This window comes from Astatotilapia calliptera, chromosome 3 (genome assembly GCF_964374335.1).
Source record: "Astatotilapia calliptera chromosome 3, fAstCal68.1, whole genome shotgun sequence".
Classification (NCBI taxonomy): domain Eukaryota; kingdom Metazoa; phylum Chordata; class Actinopteri; order Cichliformes; family Cichlidae; genus Astatotilapia; species Astatotilapia calliptera.
In genome coordinates, this window is record NC_137424.1 from 17539879 (window position 1) to 17560465 (window position 20587).

At 41.9% G+C, this 20587-nt stretch overlaps 1 protein-coding gene and 1 long non-coding RNA gene across 2 annotated transcripts; both read left to right on the plus strand.

Moving 5' to 3' along the window:
* Window positions 1-13008: 13008 nt before the first annotated feature.
* LOC145425302 (uncharacterized) lies at window positions 13009-14038 on the plus strand. The gene is made up of 3 exons (XR_013905967.1): window positions 13009-13096; window positions 13256-13314; window positions 13399-14038. It is a non-coding gene; the product is annotated as an uncharacterized LOC145425302 (long non-coding RNA).
* Window positions 14039-14643: 605 nt separating this feature from the next.
* LOC145425240 (mitogen-activated protein kinase kinase kinase kinase 2-like) lies at window positions 14644-19317 on the plus strand. The gene is made up of 6 exons (XM_080298265.1): window positions 14644-14911; window positions 15000-15071; window positions 15147-15233; window positions 15316-15386; window positions 15490-15545; window positions 17793-19317. The coding sequence occupies exons 1-6, from the start codon at window positions 14725-14727 to the stop codon at window positions 17878-17880; spliced, it is 561 nt and encodes a 186-aa protein (XP_080154391.1). The 5' UTR covers window positions 14644-14724; the 3' UTR covers window positions 17881-19317.
* The last annotated feature ends 1270 nt before the right edge of the window (window positions 19318-20587 follow it).

Genomic DNA, 20587 nt, shown 5'->3' on the forward strand with positions numbered 1-20587 from the left:
CTTTTACCTTTACTTGAGTAAAGAAGCTGAATCAGTATTTCAGCTTTAAGTCACCAGACTTATCAGAGCTCTGTGATTAAGACCTGTAAGAACACCTGTTTGTACTTGTTGGCATTATATCAAACACACACGTATATTAAGCCTTTGTTTGAACTCTGGTTGAATTTGTTACTTTCAGACTGTGAAACATCACAGAGGCTGCAGCTGCAGATCTTTTATTCACCTGGAAATTTACTTTAAATGTTAGATGGAAAATGTATTGCTCAGTTTAACCAAAGTAAGAACAAGAATCCATAAACCTTCATAAAGACAAACATCTCCCAGAACATTGAGCTGCTGAAGTGTCACTGAAGGGAAAAACTATTTGTCCTCCTCCATCCAGCAACACCTGAAACACCTGAGTGGAAGCTCCTCCCTACACTGTGTTTGAAGCAAAGCACAAAGGAGACACCTGCTGGAGCAGCTGGAGTCCTACAGACACTCAGCCTCTTCACTACACAAACACCTCCTACAACATCCACTCTTTCCACTCTGACTGCTGTGTTTGTGGAAACACTCCAACACACACCGCTTCACATACCAACATAGAAATGTGTGTGAAAAAGAGCTGAGCTGATATTAAACATGAGGATTTATTCAAAAATACAGAGTCAGGAACAACATCTAGACACACATTACCTCTCAGCAGCAGAAGAACAGCCTTTAAAGTAAACACCAACATCCTTCGAGTCGTTGCTCTTTAAGGAAACACAGCTGGGTTCAGGTCCAGGAGATTCTGGCCTCTTATTGATCCTAAAAGAAAAACAATAAATGTAACAGCTTCATGAGACAGGAAGGAAAACTGGAAATATTAAATTAAAGACATGATGAACAATCTCATAAAAATAATGTACTTACTCTTTGTCACATAACAGTCTTTTGTTAAATTTTACACCAACATCCTTCGACCTGTTGCTCTTTAAGGAAACACAGCTGGGTTCAGGTCCAGGTTCTGGATTAGTTTCAGGGTTATGTCCAGCTGAGCCTGGTACGCCCCACAGCTCTGGGCTTTAAAACAACACACACAGAGGTATGAGTGTGAATAATGATGGAGCAGTGATGTGAGTGCTGAGCTGTGACATGGAGAAGAGTCATGGACAGTTAGAGATGGTCATCTCACCTCTGAGCTTTGGTCTGGCTCTCATGTTCCCCACACAGAGTGCTTTTAGAGGGAGGGACTCCCTCCTCTCTGTCCTCACACTGATCCATGCTGCTCAGTTCACATCAGCTCACACACACTTTCTACCTTCACCTGCAGAGGAAACACAAATCATTCATGTGCACATCAACTGAGAGCTGCAGAGGTCGTGTCTGATGTGTTGGACTAACATCCATCTGAGACGCAGCTTTCATCAGTTCACTACAAAAAGTGTCACAGAGCCCAGTTCAGCCTCCAAATCCTCCATTACTGTAGTCCTACAAAGCAGCAGGTCAAACATGGCTGCAGAGAGCAGCTTTATGTCAGTAACCATGTCCAGGACCGAGCTGACTGCTTACAGAGTTCATACTCTAACTGCTAGCTGCTCTGCTAGCTAAGCTAACTCAGTAACAGTGACTCTGACAGCAGTTACTGTGGAACAGCGGCCGAGCTCAGGACACATTCAGTTGAACCACCCGTGGATCCATGTTTGACCATTCTACCACTCTGAGCTCTGCTTTTGAATCATTTTATTATTATCATCATTCATTTATTCATTCTTTGGAGGGGGGCTATTTCCTAATGCCGCCCTAATAAGCTGATGTTCAAGGGGAAATATAACAGAAACTCTTTCAGTGTTATTCATTAATAAATTAACAGATAAACTGTGAAGAAGAAAAAACTGAGATTTAAAGGAGAGAGTGAGAAACTTGATCATCCATCCTCATAATACATGTTTATCAGTATCTGCTGTGACCATACTGCAGTAATAACTACAAGTCTACATTTCTGTGACTGTTGATCAATCACAGCAGGAATCTGAGCTCATCTCTGCACACAGAGCAGCTTCAGCTCTGGGATAAACTGCTCGCTTCACGTCCTTCTCAGCTCACAGACACTCATCCTGATATTTTCCTTTAACATTTGATGGTATCTGGAATAGTTGGCAGTAATAAGGATGATTTTCTGTAAAATAATATTGATATGAGCCGTGAATTATTCGTAGATGAGCGTTAGATTAGTTTGATGGGTTAACTCAGAGAGCTGAAGATATCGTGGACATGCTGACCTCGCTCCGTGGTGTACAGGGCCGTTTACCCTCATGATTAATATTCACAATAAAAAAATGAGGCGAACATCATGAAGTCTGTGTGTGTTTCATAGTGTCGAACCACCTTTGTACAGTTAAACCTAACAGTTACTACATGACGGAAACACCAACGTTATTTCTTTTATGTGTTTATCAGGTCACGCTGATTATTGAACAAAAACCCAAACATCAGATGTTAATCGAATCTTTTTGCTCTCTCTCCTCCTTAAACATGTTTTTAATGTTAGTTATAATTCAGAATTGGCGACTGGAACACGTATGACACATACGAACATCAGGAAATAAAAACACGATAAATATAACCTCTGTAAATGAAGTCAGTGTGCAGCGGGGGTTATTACAGCTGTGTACCGGCCTGCGCTTTGTCGGTGGTAATAGCAGCTCGATTGCTTGCGAGGCGAGCGGGTCTGTCCCACGCTTTGCCGTGAGACTGGGCTGGGCAGACATCTCCGAAATCATCGAAGCACTTTTGCAAAAAAGCTGTATCTTGACAAACCGACCAGACATCTGAAGATTAAACCGCTACATTCTCGGCTAAAAAATATTAAAACGGTATTTGGTGAGACACAAACTGTCATGGTCCCCGTGTCTGCCCGGCTGACTCAGGTTGGCTACATATGTTTCTTGTTTACATCTACCTCTCTCACGCTAGCTGTGTCTCGCCAGGGCGGAGCTCATTGCGGGCTCCCGCCCCTGGCCCTTGCACCTGAAGTTAATCACACATCTGTGGCTCATCGCCTAAACTCATCCACTACTTAAGGCAGAGGCTGGAAACATCTCGTCGCTGGACTATTGAGTAACCTCGGTAGTAAGCTCCGGAGTACTAGTCTCTTGTTGCCTTTTCGTATCGCTGACCCTTTGGATTAATCACTTGTTGTCTGTAAACAGGAATTCCGTTTCCCTGGAACCCTTGGTGTGCTGTGTTTTTTATGAAGTCCCTCGTGTGTGAAGAGCTCCTTTCCCGGATTTCCCTGTGCCCTGGATTCCCCCTGCCATCTCACTTGTATATATTTGCACCTGGTGTTGTATAGTAAAAAACGGAACTGTATTCTAGCTGCCTTGTCTGCGCTTGAGTCCATCCCACACACAAACACAAACAGTTCAGTTCTGTTAGTTTCCACATGGCAGTTGTTGGTGTGCAGTAACGCCTTCTAAAAACAATGGCCACCAGGCCAAAGCAATGGTTCTGACTCGATCAGCGTTAACCCCGCCCCCTGGGTTTGATGGGTGAGGTTGACACATAAAATAAATTTATGGTGAGACCTGAAGGAGTCAACTGTGCCAAAATGAATTAATTAAATACACCATTAAATAATTATTTAAATGTGGCAATAATTAATTAAAACGTGAAATAATTAATTAATTAATTAAATGTGTCAAAAAATGTTTATTTAATTATTTATTTCCCATTTTAATTAATTATTTCAAATTTTAATTAATTATTGTCACATTTAATTTATTATTCAATGGTGCATTTAATTAATTCATTATGGCACTCCTGGTATTCCATACTGTGGTTGGGTCGACTTTACTATATAGATGTTTCACATGTTTCCATCTCAGCAGCCCCGTTGACAGATCACAGTATTATTACTTTTAAACTTAACCCTGAAAATAAAACGCAGTTTAAAAAAGATTACTGGAAATTAAATGCAGATCTATTAATTGATGACGGGTATGTTAAGATAGTTAAAGAGCTCCTCCATAACATTTACAACAACGTAACAATTGGCAATTACATACATAGATGGGAATTTTTTCATTTAAAGTTAGAGAATTTTCAATTACGTTTAGTAAAATGAAAAGTAGACAACAGAAGGAATTTGAAAGTAAATTACTTTACGATATAAATAACTATTGTAATAGACATTTTATGTCAGAGGCTGATAAGAAATCCCTGTTGTCTTTACTCAATTAGATGATCTATACAAGAAAAAGGCTCATGGAGCTTACATTAGAGCTCGTGCAAAATGGATAGAAGAAGCTGAAAAAGTGCTTCATATTTCTACAATTTGGAGAAACGGAGGCAAGAAAAGAAATCTATTAATACATTAATCATAAATGGGGAGGAATGCACAAATCATAAGACTGTAGCGGAAGAAAAACATAAATTTTACTCAAATTTATTCTCCTCAAAATATTTAATTGCTGATTCATTAACTTTTTGTGATCAGATTGAACCTTATACTCCAAAAATCGATTCTGCATTCAGAGAAATTTGTGATTCTGATATATCACTGGATGACTGAGATCAAGCCTTAAACAAACTGAAAATGACAAAGCTCCTGGTCAGGACGGCTTGACTGCAATCTTTTATAAATTCTTCTGGAAAGAAATAAGAATTTTTCTTCAAAACTATTAATGAAATCATTAGTAATGAAATGTTAGCAACGACAATGAAACAGGGTCTTATCTCCCTTATTCCCAAACCTGGTAAAGATAAAAGACTAATCGATAATCTACGACCAATAATATTAGATTGGTTGTAGATCTACTGGATTCTAATCACTTAATTGAAGATGATGGTGTGATTCTTTTTTTAGACTTTTATAAGGCATTTGATACGGTCGAACATCCTTTTATTTTAAAAGCTCTACCCTATTTTGGTTTTGGTAAACAAAACTTCATAGATTTCATTTCTTTATTATACTCTGACTCAATAGTTCTGCTTCTTTACCTTTTGGAACATCTAAACGCTTTAATGTTAGACGAGGAATCGTCAGTTTTTATAGAACATGAATGAAATTTCACTTTTCTCAAAGGCTTCTGGTTTGTACCTGAATATTAGAAAATGCAAATTATTAACTATTCGTGATTGTGACCTAGTAGCTCTCTTAACATAGCTGTTAAAACTGACATTAAATATTTGGGTATTATAATGTCAAAGAACACAAATAATAGAGAAAATCTACATTTTGAGCAAATTACCCAGAAATCAAAAAGATTACAGGCTACAAAGACACCTCTCCATCTTTGGACGTGTCTTGCTTACTAAAACAGAAGGTATCTCTGGATTGATTTATCCATCACAATGTTTATATGTTTCCAATAGTCTAATCAATAATATAAATCAAATTAATTTCAATTACATTTGGAGAAACAAGCAACATTATGTTAGGAAGAATGATATAGTGAAGTCATTTGAAGAAGGAGGTTTGAATGCGATTGATTTTGAAGCAATGATGGTTCCATCAAACTCAAATGGTTGCAATCTTTCATAAATAATTCAAACAGTATTTGGTTTTATTTTCCCAAAGTAATTTTGGAGAAGCTGGGTGGCATTGAATTTCTTATAAAGTGCGACTTTGAAATTTCCAAATTAAATTATCCAATTTTCACAAACAGGTTCTCCAGTACTGGAAAATGATACACAAGCATATTTTTTCTCCACATACAAATTCGATTTGGAACAACAGATGTATATGATAAAAGAAAATCCATCTTTTATAAGGATTGGATGGATCATGGCATTTGGACGGTTTTACACCTTTTAGACAATGACGGAAATGTGTTAACATATAACAAACTCATAGATAATTATGGCATATCATGTACTCAGAGTAAATTCATTAAAGTTGTGAAAGCCATTCCCCCTGCAATGATTCAGATGTCTTCCCCCGACTGAACAACAACCCGTCAACAACATGCTGAGCTGTGACTCTTCTTCCCTCTAAAGTCCTGGTGTTAACACTCACCCTGCATCAGCTTCACCTTTTTTTAATTGTTTTTACTTTTCAAACCGACGGATCATTTGAAGCCAACCATCCAAAAACTGCTTCAGCTGTGTTTGATGTTTATGCTACAGCCTGTTTACCAATATAATCAATATCAGATATCAGAGCAACAGAAACCTCGGTGATCAGGACGCTGGGACTGAGAACAGGAAGTGGCTCAAACGTCACAGTTTCATAACGTCACCCTGAACTCCACTCACGGAGTTTCTGTCGCCATTGTAGTTTTTAAAGTCCCGTGATAAAGGCGGGTCTTTCTGTGAATCCGCACGCTCATTGGCTAATAGCTCGAGATTGACACATCGTTATCCAATGAGCGTGCGGGAACTTCCGACATAAAGTTGTTTCCTTTGAAAAACCAAAGTCTGATTATTTTTGCCTCCACTGACGGAGCCTGTTGTTCCCGCCACAGAGACACAGTAATGTCAGAGCGGTGTTAACACTCACCCTGCCTCAGCACAGCTCTCACTCTCCTCCTGCTCTCTCACACTAAACGGAGGCTCAGCTAAACTCACTTCCTCTCTACTTACAGGAAACCAGCGCTCAGAGGAGCCGACCGGCCTCACATTTCACCCACAGACACGAACAGCGTGGAATTATTTTATGTCATAAGAAGAAACATATTCATGTTAACACTCACCTGCCTCAGCTCCACCTTCCTCCTCCTGCTGCTCTGAACGGAGGCTCAATGCTTTCACTTTCACTGCTGCTCCCTAAACACAGAGGATGCTGGGACTTGTAGTTGTTTCCTTCCGGTGCGGTCTTCATCTTTGTTTGTTTGTATTTGTGTTCAAGATATTTCGATCATGTAAACATCAACAGAACACGTGAAGCCACACAGAGTTTGTATGTCGAGGTGGGTAGGAGGGTTTGAGGGTTTGGGGAGGGGTCAGAGGGAAGAGGTCTCTCAGTCTGGACAATCCACATTGATGGCATTGCATCTTTCAACGTGTTTGTGGGTCGATTTGGATGCTCCAGGTGTGAGAGCAGCCACTCAGCCTCTGCTGCAGATGTGTGTCACAAGTTCATCTAGTAGTAGGCTATGGCACTTGGCCACAGGTGGCAGCAGTGGACTGGCCTCCATGTGAGACTGCTCCAGCTGCTATGTGATAGTCCAGCTGCAAACTGAAGATCATATGCAAGTTTTGGAAATTAAACTGTACAATATAAAGCGCCTTGAGGCGACTGTTGTTGTGATTTGGTGCTATATAAATAAAATTGAATTGAAATTCAGAATATTCTTAACTTAGCTTTAAAACCAACCCAATCTAACTCTCCTCCACACTCAAAAACAAAGACAAACCAACTGACACATCTGAGTCCCTCACTTTCTTCAATCCACTCACTCTCACAAGCTCCACTTAGTCACACTGGCTCTGTTTATTACTGATTACTATTGTCTCCCCAGAAACAGTTCAGTTTTCTTTTTTCCTATTTGTGTTTTCGTTTTTTGTATTTGTGTTTTCTTTTTTCCTATTTCAGTTGTGTTTTTTGTGCTTTTGCAGCGTTTTTTTTTATTGCTGGTGTTTTCTTAAGTTGCAGTCCATTTGGCCTCTCAGGGCCACCGTAGATAAGGGCCAAAAATAAATGCATAACATCATTTCAAATCAATTTAAAGGTTTATTTGCAAGACACAAAAACAGAAAAAATTAAAAGTTACAAATGTATTGTGTGTTTGAGGAAACCTCACAAATGTCACAGATGAAATATTTGGTGTTTATTTGCTGGTTTGTCGGTAGCAGCTCCTTCAGAGTAAGTCTACCACACATCTGTTTGACCAACGCCAGTTGATTTGGATCACCGGTCCAAACAATTTGAACCATTGTTGTGTTTCCTTTTGTGTTGAGTTTGACTGATATTTGCTGGATAGCAAATGTTTTAAAGCTATGCAACCTTTATCTGCACATAGCAGTTAAACTGTTTAGATCAATCTTTATTGATAATATACATTATTTATTTATGAATTACTGTGTACACAAGAATAAGTTAATGTATTAAGTTAAACTGGCTGAAGTTTTTGTATTATTCTTGTGATTTTTTTTATTGGCCCTGTTTATTTACAGGCCAGGTGACCCTTTAGGGGTTTAAAATGCCGAGCCAATGAACGGCTGGGAGCAGGAATCTTTCTTCACTGAAGCTTCCACTTCCACGGGTCTGGTAGGAAGTTGTCCAAGCCAACAAATCAAACAGACAAAAAAATCCATCTATCAATCACCTGGATCACCTGTTGAGAAAGAAAAAAGAGAAAACAAGCAAACAAAAGAGAGCAATATAATAAACAACATCACCGCGATGATCTATGTGAATATAACTGTAAATACTAAATATTGAATATTATTGTGCAGCACGTAAGATCGACAGCGCACAGTGTGCTTTGAGGTAGCAGCCAAAATGCAAGGCAAGTTTCTTTATATCGCACAATTCAACAACAAGGTGATCCCAAGTTCTTTACAGAACATTAAAAAACAAAAACAGATAAAAAGCATGATTTAAACGTGACGTGCCCGTGAGCTCCGCCGGCAGCCAGCTGTGCCAGAGTGACCGAGCCCCAGGCTGAGAGGCCAAAGGCACCCCACCCTGAAGGAGCCCGAGCGAGCCCCAGGCTCCAGGCCCCGACAAGCAGTACCTGGACGCCCATCCCCAGACACAAAGAACCACCAATGCACCGATGTCTGAAGGCGTCTGCCACTGGCAGGGGGAGTGGTGGGGGGAGATAGGCCTCCATACCTTGGAGGGCCTGAGATGTCCCCAGAGAGGTGGCGTCTGATACCCGACCTGACATATGGACACAGACAAACAGGCACACACAGATACAAACATCCATTCCCACCCTCATGCTCTCATATGCAATTACTCAGCAGCAGGTAAGCGCATAGCCCCTCCTGGTAGCCCTCAATGTCTACGTGTATTTAAAATTGAGAGGTGGGCAACGGCGCCAGGGGTGAGGTTGTACACCCTGATGTGATTCTGATCTTGGAAACATTAAAGACATTTATAGCCAGACTGCTGACTTTGTGTTTTTATTCAGTCGCCTAACAGAAGTGCAGTGAGAAACGATTTACCCCATCCTGATTTCTTAGCTATTTGCATATTTGCCACACTTACGTGTTTCAGATCGTGAAGCAAATTTTTATGATAGATAAAGATGACCAGAGTCAGCATAAAATAAAGCTTTTACATGTATTGCTGGGAGGTCGGCAGCTCCCTCCACTGCTTGGCCCTCTGTGAAAAACAACTGGGATCCAGCTTCCCTGTGATGCTGAATTATATAAGTGGACAAAAATAAATAGATAGAAGGATGGATGATTGTATTTTGTGTACAATCGTTGAAGTGTAAAAAGGTTTGGCCCTCCGTGGTGCCCTAAGCAAAGTTTGATTTTTGGGGCCCTTTAATAGTGCCAATAATAGTGATTAATGATCACCTACTATAAATGTATTTCATTTTCTAATGTTGATGTTGTTGTAATCCACAGTGAAAAATGTCATAAAAACAGATAACAAATTTGCAACTTTCATGAAAAATGTTTTCATTAATATTTAAAAAAAAAACTAAGCAAAACACCTCCCCCTGCTGGCCACACAGAGAAACAATAAATAAAACCTGAGAGCTGCACAGTTGCAGCAGTGTGGTTTACGTCATTCTGTTGTCAGCCTGTTGTCAGCCTGTTTTACACATCGGTGGTTTCTTATTGACGTGTAAAAAGATCTGAAATCGTAGTAAATTCAGCTGCTATTGTGGGCTGGGGATGATTTACACTTAACATTTTAATAACTGGGTATTGAATGTCAGAGGCCCAATGTTCCCTCTAATTTTTCAGGTGTCTGAGCGAACACACAAACTCCCTGAGCGGTTCCTTGGACCACTGTGAGCGACAGCAGACGTGTGCACTGTGGTCACACCGGCATCGAATCCATCCAAGTTTCATGGTTTATTAAAATAATCAAATTATATAAGAACTATAATATAGAACTATATAAGAATGTATGAAGAAATATAAATAAATAAATATATACACAATAACAGCAGCTGTACAAGTATTAACTGGAAATGAAGAATATTGTGACCAGTGTTGTGCAATCCACATTATGTCTTGTGCAGTGCAAATATGCTTAAAGTGATTTAAGTGATGAAGTGAAAACAATGTCCAGAATGTCCAGTGTGTGTAAGAACCATATGTGTGGGTCAGTACTGTGTGGTGGTGTGATTGAGAGACCGTATCGCCTGCGGGAAGAAGCTCCTCCTCAGTCTCTCTGTGTTGGTCTTCAGGGAGCGGAATCGCTTTCCTGACCTCAGCAGAGAGAACAGTCTGTTGTTGGGATGGCTGAGGTCCTTCACGATCTTCCTGGCCTTGGTCCAGCACCGCCTGCTGTAGATTGAGTGCAGGTCAGGGAGCTCGGAGCGGATGGTGCGCTCAGCTGACCGCACATGGTGCACATCTGTCCTGCATGGTGCTGTTCCCGAACCAGGTTAAGATGTTTCCCGTCAGGATGCTCTCTATGGTGCACGAGTAAAAGTTCCTGAGCACCTTGGAGGGCAGTTGGAAGTCTCTCAAGCGTCTGAGGTGGTAGAGACGCTGTCGGGCCTTTTTCACCACGGAGTTGATGTGACAGGACCATGACAGGTCCTGCGTGATGTGAACTCCGAGGTATTTGAAGCTGTCCACTCTCTCCACTGGGCACTCGTTGATGACAGGGGTCTGGTAGTTCCTCTCCTGCTTAGTGCTGAAGTCCACTATCAGCTCCTTTGTCTTACTGACGTTTAGAAGGAGGTTGTTCCTCTGGCACCAGTTCTCCAGATTCCTAATCTCCTTCAGGTAGGCCGTCTCGTTGTTATCAGAGATCAGGCCCACCACGACGGTGTCGTCAGCAAACTTGATGATGGTGGTGGAGCTGGTAGTGGCCACACAGTCATATGTGTACAGAGAGTACAGCAGGGGGCTCAGAACACACCCCTGGGGGGCTCCAGTGCTGAGAGTGGTGGAGGCTGAGACATGTCCGCCCATCCTTACTGCCTGTGGTCTGCCAGTTAGGAAGTTGGAGATCCACTGACACATAGATGAGCTGAGTCCCAGATGCTCCAGCTTGGTGGTGAGTGTGGAGGGAATTATGGTATTAAATGCAGAGCTGTAGTCTATGAAGAGCATTTTAACATAATTCCCCCTTCTAGTGTCCAAGTGAGTGAGTGATGTGTGGAGGAGATGAGAGATGGCATCGTCTGTGGAACGATTTGGACGGTAAGCGAACTGTAGTGGGTCCAGTGTGTCTGGTAGTGAAGAAATGATGAAGTCTCTGACCAGGCGTTCAAAGCACTTCATCACTACTGAGGTGAGGGCTACAGGGCGATAGTCATTGAGAGAAGCAGACCATTAAGACATTTAAAAACCAATAAAAGAACTTTAAAATCGATCCTGAAATACACGGGGAGCCAATGCAGCGATTCTAAAACCGGTGTACTGTGGGCCCACCCTCTGGTCTTCGTCAGCACACGAGCTGCAGTTTTGTAAAAGTTGTAAGGGTGATGTATTCTTTTTGGGGAGACCAGAGAGCAGGGCGTTACAGCAATCAATGCGACTGGTAATAAAAGCATGCATCAACATATATAGCTGAATTTTTTTAATATTTTGTACACAATAACAGAATAATTTCAGAAAAACACAAAATGACTGGTGTCAATATTATTTGCCCCACAAAAAAGGTCGAATATAAAACAATATTGCAAATATTGCACAGTTGAAAAAAAAAAAGCACTACAGCTCAGTTGTTCCCGCCATCCTTTGTCCTCCTGTTTCCCCTCCCTCTCCCCTCCAACGACGAGTTTGATGGTGTTACGGATTCAAATATTGGGGATGGATACAAGAGGAAAAACCACAATAACAACACTGGTCCGACCGGGTTGAGTCAAACGATGATTTTAATGATCACACGCGTGGGAGATGGACACCGTACGCAGACAGCATCAGATCTCAAAATGGTGGAGCATTGCTCAAACTCTTATAGCCTCTAGTGGCCCCCACCTTATCATAAAAGCCTAAACATTCACATGCTTTCTCTCACACGGCGCCTAAGCTACGACCTTGGCTCCCTGTTTATCTGCTCCTGCTGAGATGGGGCAGAAAACTCCAGCATGTTCTGTTCTCTTCTAATCAGACAAATAAGGCGATGACTTTCTGCGAACAGTATTTCTTATAACTCAGCAGTATAATGCATCATGAAACAATATCATTCATTCACAATAAATCAGCAGTCTAATGTAATGCAAATCAGTTTAAAAAATGCAATAGTTATCAGCTTCTTCTAATTCAGGAGAATAATGCAAACTAAAACTACATAATAATTCACAATCTTCAATTAGGGGTCTAACGTGGCATAAAATAATATTATAATACCACACTGGCAAACTTCTCCCAATGTTTCCACTGAAGGGGTTGAAAGTTAAAAAGCGCCGAAGGTTAAGTTAGGTTTGGAGTAAATCATGGATGTGCGCACGTGTTTGTGTGCAGCTTGTAGTGCAAACGTGCGTGCAGAATTCATGCAGACATGTGTAACTGGTCGTTTTGAGGTAGAAAAGAGTGATGCGCGGTCAAGCTGGTAGTTGAAAGTGTCAGTCAGAGTAGAAGAGCATTGTGTAAAAATGCAAGTAATAACAAAAAAGTGCAAGTCATTAATCGCATCACCCTGAAAAACCTGAGTAAGGAGTGCAGCTCCTGATGAAAGGAGGAGCACTGAAAACCAGGAAATTATGTTTCTGGAACAGTCTGATGACTGAAGCTGGATGTTTGAAGTCTCAGTGAACTGCTTGTCTTTTCCCCACAGCTCCTCCCTCAGCGATGTATATGGCTATATGTTATGAACAATGTGCTGATGTCCGTATCAGGTAACAAACAGCGTGACACAAATGGAGAACATTGTGTCCACTCGATAATATGCTGCTCTAAAAAGGCTCCATCCTGCAGGCAAGTCGGCCCAGCTTTACTCGCACAGCCTGCCAACTCTGTTTGAACAGAAAGGACATCTGCACAAGAAACACAGCAGCCTGTCGCTCAGCACCAACCGCCTCACTGAGCGGATCAGTCTCAGGTACGACACGCCATCACAGATGCAGGGAAACAGGAGCTGTAGGTGCAGCAGTGTTAATAATGTCATGTATGATGCTACCACTTGATTTTGAGGAAGGAGGATACTGTAAACCCAATTTTGTCTGCTTGTTCTGACCTGGATATTCTCTGTTGGCCACAGAAAGTTTACCATATCTGTAAAGATTCCTGACACTAAAGGTTGTAGGAGGTGCAGTGTAGGTAAGCAATGCCGAGTTACTCTGGTCAGTCTGTTTGTTCACGGAGAACAACTGCAGACACTTAGTCCTGCTCTCTCTGTTTCAGCAAGAAACCCATACACAGATAGTACATATCTGTGCGGGGCTGTCCCATCTGGCCTGGTTTTACTCTTGTGGTATGAGCCTCTTCAAAAGTTCATGCATCTAAAGGTTTGTACAGATATGTCGAACTTGCCACCTGAATAAATGTCTTCCTTTCTAACTCTAACCCTATTTCCACAATGCAAACCAGCCATTAGACCTGGATTACATAAAAGTAGACAGACAGCATATCAAAATCTGAAGCTGAAGAATGTAATTGATTTTTTTTAATAACATATGCATACTTTTTATTCAAGCCCAACAAGATTTTAGAGACTAAATAAAAGAAACGTTGTATAAACGCCGTCCAAAAACACCAACAGCACCTTCTCTGGGTCCAAGCTCGTGTAACTGAATGGTTACCATGTGTTTTCTGTGCTACAGGAACAGTGTTATCAGCACACAGTTCAACGCCAGCATGCACCATTAGATCACATAGCACAGATAATTGACAGTTTTTTTGTGAATGTCTCGCACATTTCATAACGATAATGTATGTACTGTGAGAACAGAGCTCTGTGTTAAGCCTGTCTGCAGTCCTAACACAGTGCTGCTTGGAGAAACACGCCTGTGCCACAACATTATGGAAAAGTGGCATCAGTCCAAAGACGTGCAGTTAGGGGATGGATGGATGGATGGATGGATGGATGGATGGATGGATGGATGGATGGATGGATGGATGGATGGAAGGATGGATCGACGGGTGGATGGATGGATGGATGGACGGGTGGATGGATGGATGGACGGCTGGATGGATGGATGGATGGATGGATGGATGGATGGATGGATGGATGGATGGATGGATGGATGGATGGAGGGATGGGTGGACGGATGGGTGGACGGGTGGATGGATGGATGGACGGATGGGTGGACGGGTGGACGGATGGATGGACGGATGGATGGACGGATGGATGGATGGATGGGTGGGTGGATGTTTGGACGAACAGATGGACGGATGGATGGATGGATGGATGGATGGACGGGTGGATGGATGGATGGATGGATGGATGGACGGATGGGTGGACGGATGGATGGACGGATGGATGGACGGATGGATGGATGGATGGATGGATGGATGGATGGATGGATGGATGGATGGATGGATGGACGGCTGGACGGATGGACGGGTGGATGGATGGATGGATGGATGGATGGATGGATGGGTGGGTGGATGCCATTGGTTTATCTTTAATCTCAAGATTTAATAATCATACAAGAATTCTGTTGTGCTGTTTTTGACGGTTGTATGAACAGGTTCAGCTCAGGTTTAACAAGCATCACTTAACCATCCATGAGAATTTATTTAGTTTTTTTTGTTTTCCTTGGTGACTGTTTCACAGCAACTCGCCATCAGACTCCCAGATTCTCTTCTCAGCTGTGTGTTGGAGTGAGAGACTGTAGTAATGATAAACCACCAACCGGCCAACAGCTCAGGTTTGATATTATAGAGCTGAACGGCGCTCCTGTTCCAGTGCCAGGTAGGACCGTTTCTGCGTGTCTCTGCTGACTTCCTGAAGCTTCAAGCTTCAACTTGTTGCAACAAGCTTCCTTCTTTCCGTGCATCAGGAGATAGTGGAGCACTCAGAGTCGTGCAGGTAACCCAGCTGGACCGAGACACTGTTCTCATCACCTTGGAAAGTAAGTCCCCTCGCATATTGTGAATCCTTCAAATGTCTTTCATGCTCATTCTCAATCTGTGTACTGTTTGGACAGGAACTGTAAAGATCGTGAACCTGCAAGGACTTCCATCCAGACAGCTGGCTGCAGAAATAGTCTTTGACTTCCCCATTGAAACACTAGGTAGAAATGATGATGTGACAAACAAAGTGAATGAGAGCTGATGTGTGTCCTGAAAGCTGAGTGACACCTCCTGTTCTGTCAGTCTGCTTGCAGGATAGTGTGCTGGCGTTCTGGAAGCATGGCCTCAAAGGGAGGAGTTTCCATTCAGATGAGGTGATGAACTAGTAAATTCATCCAACGTTGGCTGAGCTCGTATCATGTGCTTATCATATTAGTTCTAAGTCATTACACATGTGAATTTTCACTTTATGTGCAGGTAACACAAGAAATTACAGATGAGAGTCGTGTGTTCAGAGTTCTGGGAACAAACAGGTATGTTAACTGTATGCTGACAAGAGCTATCAATCACTGTGAGAAACTAGTAATCCTAGTACATCAGAAGTAATCAGGATAGTATTTTTCTTGATACTATTGTTAATAGACCTGGAAGTGATTTTCAGAGTAGCATGTGGAAGTAGCATGAATACTGCTAGCATTAATGGTAGCATTAAAGCAGGAGTCACACTAGAGTGTTTGTTCTGTTGGTTACTCAGATCCAAGGATTTAGGAAATGCAGCCTATGTGTTTGCATGCAGCCCTCCAAAGAAAAACAGCCATTAAAGTTACCAACTACCGTCTACCTGACACTTTGTACAGAAAACTACTTTCCTTAGTGCTAATTTTCTTTATTCTAGTACCAAATCACAACAATAGTCACTTCAAGACACTGTATATTGTAAGATAAAGGCCCTGCAATTATGGTGCACAAAGGTGAAAAACTCCCTTTTAGCAGGTGAAAACCTGAACCAGGCTGGGGGAGGGGCGGGCATCTGCTGCGATTGGTGAGAGGAGGAAGACGGGACAAAGACAATCTGGGGAAGAGAGCCAGAGAATATTCTCAACTAATGATTGAATGCAGAGAGGTGTTTAAACAGATAGTGAGTGAAAAGGGCGACTGAAGAAGAAACACTTGGTGCATCACGGGAACCCGCCAGCAGCCTAGACTTAGGCTAACTAAGGGAGGATTCAGGGAAGAAAGGAAAGTTTGAAGCCTAATGTTAAAAGTAGAGAGGGTGTCTGTCTCCCAAACCCAAACTGGAAGCTGGTTCCACAGAAGTGGTGGCTGTAGTTCAGGTGGGGGAGCAGGTCACCTACTCCCCGTCTACATGCCAGATATCCTGCATGAAAGTTGCTCTTCGGTGCATCCGTCAGAGTATGAATGGGTGTGAACGGGTGAATGAGGCAAGCTTTGAGTGCTCAGAGTAGAAAACCACTATATAAGAACCGGTCCATTTACCATTTACCAAGAGGGGCCTGGAAACCGAAGGGTCTGGCTCCCATTTTACTTTTAAATACTTGGAACGAAGTGCTCTAATGGGGTGATATGGTACTATAAGGTCATTAAGATAAGACAGGGGCTGATTATTCAAAACCTTTTATGTGAGGATTTTGAATCTTTTATTCTGGATAAAACAGGGAGCCAATAAATGTTCTGTTTCTAGTCCCTGTCAGGACTCTCGCTGCAGCATGTTGCTCAGAGCAGTCTGGAATTGATTTTTGACTAAATAATTAAAACTAATAATAATATATTACTATATTATATTACTAACAAATCCAGGACACCCCTGTTGATCCAGCAGCTCTTAATGAAGTTTGAAATAAGAATCGTGGTGAGTTCATTAGAAATATTTCACTTTTCTTTTTTAAATCAGTCATTACTGGAATCATCTGAAGTGCAAAAACAGTGGGATTATATATGAGAAGGACGGACTCAAAGACTGTCGTGTATCACATATATGTTACATCGATGTCCAAAATCAATGCATCATTAATGAAACTGAAACAAAAGTACTGAATTTCATGTGGAAGACCAAACCTCAGCATTCAGGAAAGTCTTATACAGGAGCAAAGATAATGGACGTTACCCGGAGTTTTCCACTGTGAAACCAGGAATAACAGCTTAAAAATGTTTCTGTGATCTAAATCATTGTCAGCCTGGCAGGCAAATAGCGTGGACACCAAAGTTTGTGAACGTGATAACCTGAGAACAAAGACATGTAGGATTTTAAATCGGTACCATAGGTGTGTCTACTGGGAGGCTGAGGCTTGGCGCTGCTGGCTGCCAGTACTAAGTATTATTATACAACCCTTATTTAGTTGATCTTATCTTCTTTCCTTGTGTTTCAGTTAGTTTTTACTCAAACTGGGTGTAGAAGGAATCCCTGCAAAGGTTTCTTTTTCTTCTGTGTTATGTTTTATGTATTTCTCAGCTCTTTGCTTCCTTTACTTTAAACTTGTTTGTATGCTGGTGTGTAAATGTTCACACTTATCATAAAGTTTAAAAAAGTAGTAGGCGTGGTGATGAGCAGGAACAGGAGTAAAACTCCAGTAAGTGTACCAGTACTGTACCAGTGTGTAGCATTAAAGTCAAACTACAGTGGTTGTAGTATCAGTAGAGTAGTGTTAGTACTAGAGGTGGGAGGAGTAGAAGCAGGTGGAGGCACTGGCTTTAGGTTAGTACTGCCTTTCTCTGGCTCTCCTTTACAACTCATCTCCTTCTCATTTGCTGACAATGTGCAGAGCCATCATCCTTCAGAGCACACCGACTGATGACCCGTCAGCACTGAGCAGCCTGTACATCCTGACAGGACACGAAAGCAGCTACTGAGAGAGGACACGGGGCTCATTCGACGGTGTTACCAAAGAAAAGCACAGCCTGTCTGTAACTGTGGGGTGGAAACGATGCTCTGTTTCACTGAGGCTGTGCCAGGAAACGGTTCAATGCTGGGAATGACAAATGTTAGGAAGGTATCCTGCTGACTGTCCAGCCTTCACCTGTACACAAGACACCTGTCAAGGTCCTCGCTGGGGTTATAGTTGATAAAGCTTTCTAGCTTTTCTTGTCTATTCAGCTTACCTGCTTAAATCAGACCTTTCTGTTAAAGCTAATGCAGACTCCACTGATCCGCCCGCTCAGTGTGGACGGGAGAATAACCTGAACATGGCCTCTGGGACATCATCGTACTGATGTTATGAAGCGCTCAGTCAGGTTTTCTTCTTGATCAGACTGAGGGGCAGACTGAGTGTGTTTTGGTGCCTCAACATTCAGTCATATTCTGTAAAGCCATTTTCTGTCTGCATGCTGCACATAACCTCTTTGGACCAGAGTGCTGTGACACCTACACCTTACACCTGCAGGAGCTGCTCGGCCATAGAAAGCTGCTCTGTGAAGTGCACGGCTTTTTTGCCAGTGTTGATCTTATGGGTTTAATGTAATAACTAATTTTTCACATCATCGTCTGAGTCGTAATCCCAACGAGGAAACCTGGAATGTAAAACTTGATGGACGCTCCAGCTGAAGAGTGAAGTGTCAGACTTTTAATGGATCTTTCAAGCATTAGCGTACTTACAATGGCAGAAACAGTGCCACGTCTAAAGCATAGGAGCCATCTTCATCTCATTCTTCCCATTTCATGCAAGTTTCTTCTCATCCTCAGATGGACAGAATTTGGTTTGCTGACTTCATTCAGTCACACCATACTAGAGCATAAAAAGTGGAAATAAACTGGTCAGTAAGAAAGTGTGATGCTTGAAAGTATAGCGTAAGGACAGCAGCAGCACTGCATTTACAGCTGATATGATGACTTCAGCATCTTTAAAGAACTGTGAAGGAATTATCAGTGCTAACACAACCTTAAGCACGTGATGTGACCGTATACACTGCTTACACTTTCAGTATCCTTACTTAAAGAGAACATCTCAGAAAAAAGTACAGTTAGCAAGAAGCTTTGAGAACAAGGCGGTGTTATTGTATGCTAACCACCGTGGTGGTGTAGCTTGTCCTGATAAAAAGTGAATGTGGTCACATTATACTTGTTAACTAAAATGAAAAAATAAAATAATTCCACTACATGGGTAAAGATATTTATGATATTTATGGAAAGGATACTATAAAAGTAACACTGGCCTTTCCATGAGAGAAACTTGAAGTACAGTATGCATGTTGAGATTAATGTTTGTTTAATATGTTTTTGCTACTATGTGAAGATGTGATGTTATTAACAACACAGAATAGACAGAAATAAAGATTTTCATATCTCTTGGAGTTTTATGAAGAGTTTGTTGGGTTGTTCTTCTTTGAATGTGTGGATCGATGCTTCTGCGATTTATATCTTAATCCTTCAATTTGTAAAAAACATTTTGAATTCCGTTTGAGAAGATAAATGAAGGTTCTTGCGTTCAAGTGGAGGCTCTAGCAGACTGAGAAAGTAACTGCATAACTGGTCAAAGGAGCTTGTAAAGAAAAGCGTCTGGACTTCTTTAAGTTACTTGAAGACGTTTCACCTCTCATCCGAGAAGCTTCTTCAGTTCTAAGGTCAAATGGTGGAGAGTCCCAGATAACTGCATAACTGTGTTATTCCTGCACCCATAGCAGCAAGTAAGTGAAGGCAGTGATGAGGGCTGATGAGTTCTCAGATCACTCAGTCAGTCTCTGAGCGTCACCTTTATTGTGATCGCGCACTTTAAGCTTTCATGCCTGTATTTTTGCACAATTGTGATAATACTGTATTGAAAGAAATCTGTGCACAGACGAACATGGGGTGGCTTTGCTCAGGTAGTAGAGGAAGGTGCTTCAATCCCCGTCTGCATGCCAAATATCCCTGGGCAAGATACCAACCCAGAGTTGCTCTCCGAATGTGTGTGAGCATTACACAGAAAGTGCTTACAGAGAAAAGTGCTTGCGTACACCTGAATGAGGCAAGTTCTTTAAAGTGCTTTGAGTACTATATAAGAACCAGTCCATTTACATCGCCAAAACACTCAATACTCTCTTTACGAAGTTCTCTGTAGTTTGTTTCTCCAGCACCATATTTGACCGCGGTCAAGTGAGCCCTCACTTACGACGACACAGTCAAGCCAGCCGCACCTAAAATGTTGTTGCACTATTCTTATGCATATTACGGTACGGGTGCCGACTGGCTTAGAAATGCAGTCTTTTGTGTCCTGACCAGAGATGGGCAGTAACGCGTTACTTGTAATCCGATTACTTTTTTCAAGTAACAAGTAAAGTAAGGGATTACTATTGCAAAAACGATAATTAGATTACCGTTACTTTCCCGTAGGAACACTGCGTTACTAAAACAGTGATTTTTTTGCGAGAATGTCTCATGACAGTGACGTAAGCAAGTGCAACGTCCGTGACAACAGCTGTGTGCAGATCAACAATGGATAATATATCGAGTGCGGGAGAGAGTATGAGCGTGCAGCGTTTAAAGCGTGGAAGTACTGACCTTACTTTGAGTTTGATTCCATAAAAAGTGACAAAAACATTAGTGTCCGTTGTGCGTGGGAAGAAAACTTCTTTTTACGGCGAA

Coding starts and splice junctions, on each gene's coding strand:
- LOC145425240 (XM_080298265.1), top strand. CDS start 14,725: ATGAGAATTTATTTAGTTTTTTTTGTTTTCCTTGGTGACTGTTTCACA. Junction 15,234..15,315: donor CTTCCCCATTGAAACACTAG/GTAGAAATGATG, acceptor CTGTTCTGTCAG/TCTGCTTGCAGGATAGTGTG. Junction 15,546..17,792: donor AGAGTTCTGGGAACAAACAG/GTATGTTAACTG, acceptor GACAATGTGCAG/AGCCATCATCCTTCAGAGCA.